The 11,631-nt window shown below is 35.1% G+C and overlaps 1 protein-coding gene across 1 annotated transcript; it reads left to right on the top strand.

Annotated features, from left to right (window-relative positions):
* Positions 1 to 976: 976 nt before the first annotated feature.
* On the top strand, positions 977 to 2,491 carry LOC108023829 (ribosomal RNA-processing protein 7 homolog A). The gene is made up of 2 exons (XM_017093476.2): positions 977 to 1,106; positions 1,163 to 2,491. Exons 1-2 carry the CDS (start codon positions 1,082 to 1,084, stop codon positions 1,924 to 1,926), a joined length of 789 nt encoding a protein of 262 aa, XP_016948965.1. The 5' UTR covers positions 977 to 1,081; the 3' UTR covers positions 1,927 to 2,491.
* The last annotated feature ends 9,140 nt before the right edge of the window (positions 2,492 to 11,631 follow it).

Genomic DNA, 11,631 nt, shown 5'->3' on the forward strand with positions numbered 1-11,631 from the left:
GTAAATCGTAGAACAATGCTTGGTACTATTTTTATACAAAATCAAAGAGGTGACATTGACTCTGCAGAACTTTTAAACCGCCTAAAATTCAACGTTCCCGTTAGACTAACACGAAATTATTATCCTCTAAATTTGCCACGATGTACATCAAATTTTTGTCTGCACGAGCCCTTTCGCGGCTATATCTATATGATTTTAGGCTATCCCCAATCTGCCAATATAAAGTGTATGTTTGTACAACGTCTGATAGTGAAGCCCTGTGCAAATTTTTATTTGCACCCCCTTTTTTAATGGGGAAAATCCGAAGTGCAATCGCTGCTAAGCGATTTTCTCAAAAACCGACGGCTTTAGCTTAATGATACTTTCAGACAAGAAGCTTGAATTAACACGGCCAATAACCGGGATTACCGTGCACGTTGTTACAACCTCTGTGAGGGAAGCAATAAACAAAATTGTTCTGATCCGATTTTTAAAGTAATTTTTTAATAAATAGCTAGAAGTCGGATGTGTTCGCAACTATCTAGATCGATAGATATTTGATTTTAAGCAAATTTGCATTCCGTCCGATTTTGATAAAATTTAATTCGAAATTCAGAACTAATTAAAAACTGTTATTTCCAAGCTTAGAAGGTGATATGTAAAAAAAACACCGAAGATATAATTTTTTCTCCGATAGTTCCTATGGGAGCTATAAGATATAGTTTTCCGATCCGGCTGGTTCCGACTTATATACTACCTGCAATAGATAGAAGACTTTTGGGAATGTTTCAGCCCGATAGCTTTAGAACTGAGAGACTAGTTTGCGTAGAAACGGACGGACGGACATGGCTAGATCGACTCTTCTAGTGACGGTGGGGGTTGGAAACGTCTCCTTCACTGCGTTGAAATCTTCTCACTGTAATCATTATATCCTCTGCAAGGGTATAAAAATTGGCCCCGTGTTCCAATTTCCACCGTTCCCCAATCGCCGCTAAGTCACCGACACTAGTTTGACGCAGTTTTATGCATATGTTGTACATTTTCCCAGATAAAAGAAACTACGGTCACTTTGGCTTAAAACGTGTTTTCAGTGTGGCTCAAAATGGGAAAATTGGAGGTTTATTCAGGTAATTAATGAAAAATTTGACGTTTTTGAGGTATCCATTTAATAAATCAACCTTAGTGGTTCCTCTACGCACCAATCCTCATGCCGAAATCTGCCCCATCGTCTTCATGCGGGAGCACTTTATTCATCTGACGGATCCTAACAAACCCAAGGGTCGCACACTCATTCTGCTCAATATTCCGCCTTACGTGGCAGAGGAGAGCCTGAAAAAGGTCTTCAGTCCGGCGGGAAGCATTGAGGCCGTTGAGTTCGCCTTTAGGCCGGGAAAAGACAATAACATCAAATGGTACAAGAGCAACAGGAGACCGCGGCTGCCCTTTATCTTTAAGGTGGCGTACATTGTGTTTGAGAAAGCCAACAGCATCAACAAGGCCCTGTCCTTGAGAAGTATCGACCTCTTCAACACCAGCGGCGAGTGCATTGTCAAAACTGGCATGGAGCTTTGCCATGAGGAATACCAGCAGAACTACCTTTTGGAGCCTAACAAGACGAGGGTACAGATCAGCAAACACATAGCCGGGTACGACAAGTGGGAACGAGCTGTGAAGGAGTCGGCTAAGAGCGGAGAAGTCGATGCCGAAGGATGGGTCACAGTAGGCAAGGAGGGGCGTATCGCTGGATTTGAGCAAAAGGGCTCCCTGGTTGGTCGCCTGGAACAAAAGAGGCCCAAGGAAAAGAAGTCCAAAGAACTGAAGAACTTTTACACCTTCCAGATCCGCGACAGTAAGATGCAGAATATTTTAGAAATGCGCAAGAAGTTTATGGAGGACAAGCGAAAGATCGAGCTGCTTAAGCAGTCGCGTCGCTTCAAACCGTTTTAGTCAGTAGGCATTGGTTAAAAATCAATAACATTTCTTTTTATGATACCAGAAAGACCCAACCCAAAATATTACCTTGGCTTTTGCCACAGACACTAACGTGACCAAGTTCTTACCATGTTAAAATACAAATGGTCATTGGCCCGAAAGCTGAAAAACATATGAAAAATCGGCAATGAAGCTCAGCACAACAATAACGTATGGTTAGTTTGAGAAAGATACAAATGCTTTGCTTATTATTTGAAATCATAATCATGGCTGTGGCGTTATAGAGCCAGAAATAGTATTCGCAGACCATACATTATGCGATCACTTCTCTATACAACCAAGTCGTAAATTCTGGGTTTTTTGTGCTTGACGCACACGTATCCAAAAGAAAAAAAAAAAGAGATACCCTGCAGTACCATTCAGCACTGGATGAGCACCGAATCACCACAAAGTGCTCATTACTCAGCGCTCATTCAGTGCTCAGTTTGTTTGAAAATGACTGACTGACTGAAAACTACTCAGCGCAGCTTGAGCGCTTAGCAGATATATAAAAAATAAATAAACTTTTTGTTTGATTTTATTGATTTGATTTACAATGTGGGCTCGGGTGTTGCTGCGGTTGTTGAGTACCCAGGACCTTCTGCATCGTGGGCCTTCCGCTTAAGGCAGCTCAAGTTCTCAACACATCTTATTGCCTTTTGCAGCGCTTTCTCCAAAGGCTCGGATGGTTTTATCTGAGAGATTTTCAAAATAAAACGATTTACGAATAAATTTGTAAGTTTTATTTTTTCCACTCATTATTAATACTTATTTTATTATTTGTTACTTAATATATTTTTTTGCAGTTGCCGAAAAATTGCATTTTCCTAGTGACTTCAAATTTGAGATGTTTGAAATTTTTATTTAAAAGTCATTAAGTTTTACGAACAAACTTCTCTTATTTTTGGTCACTAGCAAGTTTGCACACAATATGATTTTAATATTATTTCACAGATTTGTGTTTAATGTCTTTTACTTTAAAAATTGAACTTTCTTAATGCTATTTTTTCCGGCACTGTGTTTCTTGGGAAACTTGTTTTTTATTAATGTATGTATAAATTAACTTTAGTTAGTTCGACTATTATAAATAAATGGTGTGAGTGACTTATCTGTGATTATTTTTTTGTTTTAATAATTAAACAAGAAAAGAAGCTAACTTCGGCAAGCCGAAGTTATAAGAAATAATCTACTTTAGCAACACCATGTGAAATTTTTAAGAAGGGTTGACGGCTTCAGTGATATTAAAAAAAATATTTCATATTTTTAGACCAATTTTTTTACATGGTAGAATAATCCGATTTTTGTTAAATTGATTTCGAAATTCTTAAAAATATAAAAAATTATATTCCCAATATTATAAGATAATATGTCAAAAAGCCCCAAAGCTATAATTTGTTTCATATTATTTCCAAGCTAAGAAGGTTATATGTTAAAAAGCACCAAAGATATAATTTTTTCATATTTTCCGACTAAATTTCCGATTGTTTCTATGGCAGCTATATGATAAAGTCGTCCGATTTGAATAAAATTTAATTTAAAATTCAGAACTAATTAAACAATGTTATTTCCAAGCTCAGGAGGTTATATGTCGAAAAGCACCAAAGCTATAATTTGTTTCATGTTATTTACCACCAATTTTCCGGCCGTTTCTATGAGAGCTATATTATAGTCGTCAGATTTTGAAAAAAATTTAATAGAAAATCTAGAAATAAAAAAATGTTATTTCCAAGCTCAGGTTATATTTTAAAAAACACCAAAGATATAATTTTTTACCCTTGCAAAGGGTATAATGTGAAGGAGACGTTTTCGAACCCAGGAAGTATAGTACAGTATAGTATAGTATATAGATCTAGCCATGTCCGTCTATCCGTCCGTTTCTATGCAAACTAGTCTCTCAGTTTTAAAGCTATCGGGCTGAAACTTTCCAAAAAGTCTTCTTTGTATTTCAGGTAGTATATAAGTCGGAACCATCGGGATCAGACAACTATATATTATCGCTCCCATAGGACCTATCAGGAACTATCAATTTAAAAACATATATATCTTCGGTGTTTTTTAACGTATAACCTTCTAAGCTTGGAAAAAACATTTTTTTATTAGTTCTGAATTTCGAATTAAATTTTTTCAAAATCGGACGACTATATCATATAGCTTCTATAGGAACGATTGAAAAATTAGTGGTAAAATAATATAAAAAAATTATATCTTTGGTGTTTAAAAAAAAACCTCCTGAGCTTGCCAATAATATTTTTTCATTAGTTTTAAATTTTGAATTATATTTTATTAAAATCTGACGGTTATATCATATAGCTCTCATAGAAACGATGGGAAAATTAGTGGGAAAATAACATGAAACAAATTTTAACTTTGGTGCTTTTTGACTTATAACCTTCTGAGCTTGGAAATAACATTTTTAAATTAGTTCTGAATTTTGAATTAAATTTCTTCAAAATCGGACGACTATATCATAAAGCTGCCATAGAAACAATCGAAAATTTAGTCGAAAAATATGAAAAAATTATATCTTTGGTGTTTTTTAACATATAACCTTCAAAACTTGTAAATAACAATTTTTAAATTAGTTCTGAATTTTGAATTAAATTTTTTCAAAATCGGATGACTATATCTTATAGCTGTCATAGAAACGATCGGAAAATTGCTGGGAAAATAATATGAAACAAATTATAGCTTTGGTGCTTGTTGACATATTATTTTATAATATTGGGAATATAATTTTTTATATTTTTAAGAATTTCGAAATCAATTTAACAAAAATCGGATTATTCTACCATGTAAAAATAATTTTTTTTTAATATCACTGAAACTAGCAACAATCCTTAAATATTTCACATGGTGTTGCTAAAGTTCATTATTTCTTATAACTGCAAGGGTATACAAACTTCGGCTTGCCGAAGTTAGCTTCTTTTCTTGTTTTATATTATTTTACCACTAATTTTCCAATCGTTCCTATGGAAGCTATATGATACAGTGGTCCGATTTTGAAAAAAATGTAGTTCGAAATTCAGAACTAATTAAAAAATGTTATTTCCAAGCTTAGAAGGTTATATGTTAAAAAACACCAAAGAAATATATTTTTTTTAATTTTTTCCCTGACAGTTTCTATGGGAGCTATAATATATAGTTGTCCGATTCGGCTGGTTCCGACTTTTATACTACCTGCAATACAAAGAAAACTTTTGAGACAGTTTCAGTCCAATAGCTTTAAAACTAAGAGACTAGTTTGCGTTGAAACGGACGGACAGACAAACATGGCTAGGTCGACTCGTCTAGTGACGCTTATCAAGAATATATATACTTTATGCTCACTGCGTTGCAAACTCTGCAAGGGTATAAAAACACTTGTTCGTTAATTTTGAGTCTAAATCGTTTAACAAGGTAAACGCAAATGAAAAAGACGCTTAAGTAAGCCGAAGTTTGTATACCCTTGCAGTTATAAGAAATAATTAAACAAAGTAATAACATGTTAAATTTTTAATGATATTAAAAAAATATATATCTCAATATTTTTCTGATCGTTTTTGTTTGTAGAGCTTTATTTTAGAGTCGTCCGATTATTATTAAACTTAGTACGAAATTTTAAACTAGAAAGGAAGTTAACTTCGACAAGCCGAAGTTTGTAAGTAATGAACTTTAATAACACGATGTAAAATTTAAAAGGCTTGTTGCTGACTTTAGTGAAATAAAAAAAAATTATTTTTACATTCTTTTTTTCAGACCAATTTGTTTGACATCTATATGTTAGAGTAGTCCGATTTATATTATAAGATAATATGTCAAATAGCCCCAAAGCTAAAATTTGTTTCATATTATTTTCCTACCGTTCCTATGACAGCTATATGATACAGTCGTCCAATTTTGATAAATTAAACAATGTTATTTCCAAGCTCAGGAGGTTATATGTCAAAAAGCACCAAAGCTATAATTTTTTTTCATATTATTATTCCACCGTTCCCAATTTTGATAAAATTTAATTCAAAATTCAGAACTTATTAAAAAATGTTATTTCCAATCTCAGGAGGTTATATGTCAAAAAGCACCAAAGCTATAATTTGTTTCATGTTATTTTCTCAAAATTTATATTCCCAATATTATAAGATAATATGTCAAAAAGCCCCAAAGCTATAATTTGCTTTACAATATTTCCCACCAATTATCCGATCGTTCCTATGGCAGCTATATGATATAGTCGTCCGATTTTGATAAAATTTAATTCGAAATTCAAAACCAAATCAAAAGAGAGCTTTTGTGTAAGAGCGCGGTGGGGAAGGAGAGCGAAATGCCTGCTGAGCGTGGCACAATGATGAGTAATGAAAAGTGAGCAAAAAGAGAGCAGGGCAGTTCGAGTAAACCCATCATAGCTCAATGTGTGAGCTAATATACTTTCTGTACTTAACCCAATGACAATAAAGAGGACAGGCGCCCGGCGCCAGATTTTTGGTAATCACAAAGTCTGTTAAATGGGGTAGTTTCTTTGGGCATGCCGGTCATTATGTTGGTGTGCCAGAAGAAACATAGTCAGGCTTGTTCTTGCCTTTGATAATTTTATTATAGAGCTGCTTTCCTTTTGGAGTCACAAGGTGAGATGGCATTATTGCCTCCTGCTGTTTTGAAGCTGTATCCTAGTGGCTCAAAAAACTGCATAAACTCATCTTCATCTATGGTGAAGCTAGGGGGCAGTATATGGCGGCTAGAGTAAGTTTGTTGCCAGTATTTAGTTGAATATTTATAGATGTGGTTTTTAACGAGTTTTAAGTAAATTACGGCTTCTGCTTAATACGGCTTCTGCTTAGAATTCCAGTCTCACCTTGTGCTTTACCAGCTGGACAATTTTTTCCGTAAAATAAATATCCTCGTAGTTGAAATTTGCATTTGTTTGTAAGGTGTGCTTCTAAAAGCAGCATTACGGCGATATGATTGTCGAGTAGGAATTGAGCTAACTCACGCTTATGCTGCGAAACGCCGTTAGCAATCCACTTAAGTATCCGTAGGGAAGTCATTATTTGAATTGTTGTGAAACCAGCATTTGAATCAATAGGTTTTGGTTTCGCATTAAATCTCGCATAGTTGTGCGCATAAACTATATAAATTCCGTAAGGCTTTCTTGCAGGCTGCATATCATAGTTGCTTTTTGGCTGCTTCGGCGATTGATGCTGTTGAGCCGTGTTCGGTACTTGGTATGCGGATTGCAGAAATTAACTTTTTGAGGCCGGGGTAGGCAGTCCTGATTTTAATATGGAGGCTATCAACTTTAATTTCTCTACGACCTTTCGGCTTCTCTAAAGTTAGCAGAGTAATTGCCACCGCAGTTACTGCACTTTTTATTCCCGCTTTTCATACAGTAAAACGGTATACTAGAAAGAAAGTATCTAACAGATAAAAGGAAGCATTTCCGACCCCATAAAATATATACATTCTTGATCAGGATCACTAGCCGAGGCGATCTAGCCATGTCCGTCCGTCCGCATGAACGCTGAGATCTCGGTAGATCTATAAGAGGTAGAGTATGCATACTTGGCATGCAGATTTCTGGGCTTCCTTCTCAGCGCAAGTTTGTTTCAGTGGTGTGCCACGCGCACTATAACGCCCACAATCCGCGAAAATAAGTAGCGCCTCAGTTTTTATGATAGAAGCAAAATTTTAACTGAAATGTATTTTTCTATCCAATACCTGTGACTCACCAAAGAAAAGGTGCCACGCCCACTCTAAAGGCCACAAGTGCCCAAAACGCTTAAATCTGTCTGCCGCCCACATAATTTCTACTGAAGAAGACGGTAGATGGCGCCATAAAATATCGCTTTACTGCTTGTATATCTTCATTATCCTTTTGCTACCTTAAACTGAGTAACAGAATTTTTCTGATTTCTCAAAAACGGCCCTAACGATAAGTTGTATAGACCTTGAGATTCCATAACTTTTGGCACTCGACACATTCTTGTAAAAGTAGCCGTTTCAATGTTACTTATCAACAAAAATGAGAGCATCCTACACTGCCTGAGCATTGACATTTTTTTGTGCAAATCCAAACTCTATTTGAAGGTCCTGAAAATTTAAGATGATGATAAACAACTGAATACTATATATAATATATACTATATATATATACTATATATATATACTATATATATATACTACAGCTACATGTCATTAGAAAGGTATTTTAAAATGTGTACACCTTTCTTTATGTTTTACATTCGGCTCCAATTCAATATGCCATTGCTTAGTTGTTGGGCTTTAATTAAGCATGCCGATGTAAAAAGTATAGAAAGTGTATTTATTCAGTAGATCATATATTAAATTTTCGTAGCAGAAGTTGGTATCAAAACTTTTGATTGTTGAAGATGTGGTCGTCACTATATTTTTACCTCGCTATGAGGTGTTCCTGTTTGATTTTGTTGACAAGATCATTGGAACGTTTTACTTGTATATAATTAGGCGGAGGTTTCTCTCGACTTCAGTAGATTCGGTTTGAGCTTATGGGCGTTTCTATTACAGCTGGGCTATCATTGCCACGGGTTTTATCGATCAATACCAGTCTGCACATGCGGCTTAATATGTTCATTGTTTTTATACCCTTGCAGAGGGTATATTGATTTCAGTCAGAAGTTTGCAACGCAGTAAAGGAGACGTTTCCGATCCCATAAAGTATATATATTCTTGATCAGCGTTACTAGACGAGTCGATCCAGCCATGTCCGTCTGGCCGTCTGTCCGTCGGTCCGTCCGTTTCTACGCAAACTAGTGCCTCAGTTTTATAGCTATCATTCTGAAACTTTCCTTAAAGTTTGTTTTCTAATGCAGGTAGCATATAAGTCCGAACCAGCCGGATCAGAAAACTGTATCTTATAGATCCCTTATGAACTATCGGGGAAATAATTTTAAAAATATTATATCTTTGCTGTTTTTATACCCTTGCAGAGAGTATAATAATTTCAATCAAAAGTTTGCAACGCAGTGAAGGAGACGTTTCCGACCCCATAAAGTATATATATTCTTTTTCAGCGTCACAAGACAAGTCGATCTAGCCATGTCCGTCTGTCCGTCCGTTTCTACGCAAACTAGTCTCTCAGTTTTAAGGCTATCGAGCTGAAACTCTTCCAAAAGCCTTCTTTCTATTGCGGGTAGTATATAAGTCGGAACCAGCCGGATCGGACAACTATATCTTACAGCTCTCATAGGAACTATCGGGGAAAAAATTGAAAAAAATTATATCTTCGGTGTTTTTTAACATACAACCTTTTAAGCTTGGAAATAGCATTTTTTAATTAGTTCTGAATTTCGAATTAAAGTTTATCAAAATCGGAGGATTTTATAATATAGCTGTCATAGGAACGATCGGAAAATTGGTGGGAAAATAATATGAAACAAATTATAGCTTTGGGGCCTTTTGACATATTATCTCTTAATATTGGGAATATAATTTCTTATATTTTTAAGAATTTCGAATTCAATTTAATAAAAGTCGGACCACCCTAAGATGTCAAAAAAATGGTCTTAAAAAAGAATGAAATAATTTTTTTTAATTTCACTGAAGTCATCCACAAACCTTTAAAATTTTACATGGTGTTACTAAAGTTTCTTTTCTATCTTTTTATTTTGTTGTTTTGTTAGCGCAGCGCTGCGGCAGACGTATTAAATTCGATCAAGTTGGGGGCAATTGACTTCGCTTGAGCTTGCATTATTTTTGGTAGCTTTAAAAGCAGCCACTGCACTTTTATGACTTTATTGAATACTATTTCCCGGAGCACAATAAATACACGTCTGCATGCAACGATGGTTTAGGAAATCAAAAGCAAATAAAATCGTCAAATTTAAGGCCGACTATTATAAAGAGGAAAACAAGAAATAAAGCGAAACCAAGGGCGAACAGAAGCGACATAGAGCAGTTGCCATGCACAGACTTTTAAAAAAATGACAGTGGTGTCTGGATATAAGTGCTACATGGAACATGTGCTCTGAAAATTTTTTTCAAAATTAAAAATGGAAAAGAAGTCTTTAAAACTTAGATCGCGACGACATACCTTGATGACACTCTACAGGTACCGCATAAATTTAATTTCGGTGTCAAAAATCACAGACCAAAGACTGGTTAGAAGTTCACATCTTAATATTTCAATATTTTTTAAAAAAGCAAGGCTTATCACTGCCATTGTAACATCGTCAACTATGTAAACAAGTACAACGACCTACAGAAATAGCACAAGTTTTCTTAAAAAGTATAATTCGAAATGAAAAAGGCATTTTCTTAAAATTAAATCTTCCTGATCACATAACAGACTGTGAAATCTGAGTTCATAGGAAGCAATCGAAATAATTATCAACGAAGTAGGAATCCTGGGGTCCATTCGAACGCGCTATTCGAGGTAATGCACTTAGGCGTTTTCGCACCAATGCAAATCAATTCGAATAATATTTTGAGATACCTTGTCTCATTCAACGAAGACAAAGCCAGGTGGTGCAAACAAAACAGAAAAATTAAGTTTTACAAAACATTTAAGATTATTCGTTTGCATAGCCTTTTTAGAATGAAACTGTACAACGGTACAAAATTCTTGAGTAACAATTTCTCAGTTTTTCCAAAAGGAAACGGTATTGGGCATGACAAACGCCGGAACGGAAAATGGAGACAATACGGTACGAGCTGCAAACAAGAGGATGTAAGCTTTGGTATCTAGCTGAAGAAAGGCTTACAACAGCCTACATCCTAGACATCCATGACAGATTGGAAAATGAAAACTAGTATGAGGATTTTGTTGACTAAGAGTCACTAAAAAACTTACAATTTAATTCAATAGAAGTTTAACCAAGATTCAAAACGAACCAGAAGCTCTAGAAGTGACCTTGCACATAATGTATATGAGCTCGGAATGCGGATTCAACAGTAATGTTATGCTTAAACTTTGGACTACAATGAATTACTTTTCTGACCGTTTTCTTATAATCTATGTTAGAGCTGATCGATTTTTATTAAATAAATACCCAATAGTTCAAAAAAACATTACATACAGAAGTTTGCAGTGAAGAAGACATTTTTATTATTAAATCTTTGACGTTGATGCAATTTGGTCAGGATAAACAAGTGGACCTTACGACACCATGCAATGCTTGTTACGCGTTAGTAAACAAAAACGCAATCAAGTGAAAAGACAATATAATACAGACAATTCAAAATACGGGTCAAAATACGTATAGACAAGATACATAAAGTAAAACTAATTAGTGATGGTATTATTGATTTAAGGATAGGCAGTAAGTCGGTAGTAGATATTAGGTGATATAGTCTAATATATTTATTGCACGGTACTCTAAAAGGTTCATGCATAACATAATTGGAGATACAATGATTTAATACTAGCGGAACATAGTTTCTATTGAATCTACTTGGCACGTTAAAATACAGACAGACCCAGTAACTTGGGACTATCCACATTACCATAAATAATATTTCTAATAAACGTAATACCAAGCATAGTTCTACGGTTTGCTAATGATGTTAAGTTAATAAGAAGTAGTCTACTGGAGTAGGATGGAAGTAATAGGCCAGTAATGCACTCCACATTGGGGAATTCAACAAGAATTGGTCAGACTAATGAAATAAACAAAGTTTTTGTAAGATAGGGATGATCGAATTTTTTGACCACGTTTTGATAAATGCAAGCACACC

Source organism: Drosophila biarmipes, chromosome 2L, assembly GCF_025231255.1.
Source record: "Drosophila biarmipes strain raj3 chromosome 2L, RU_DBia_V1.1, whole genome shotgun sequence".
Taxonomy (NCBI): Eukaryota; Metazoa; Arthropoda; class Insecta; order Diptera; family Drosophilidae; genus Drosophila; species Drosophila biarmipes.

Bases quoted from the DNA above. Each gene is read 5' to 3' on its own strand.
- LOC108023829 (XM_017093476.2), top strand. From the start codon at position 1,082: ATGGGAAAATTGGAGGTTTATTCAG. The intron at 1,107-1,162 runs GTAATTAATGAA...AATCAACCTTAG, and splicing joins AAAATTGGAGGTTTATTCAG to TGGTTCCTCTACGCACCAAT.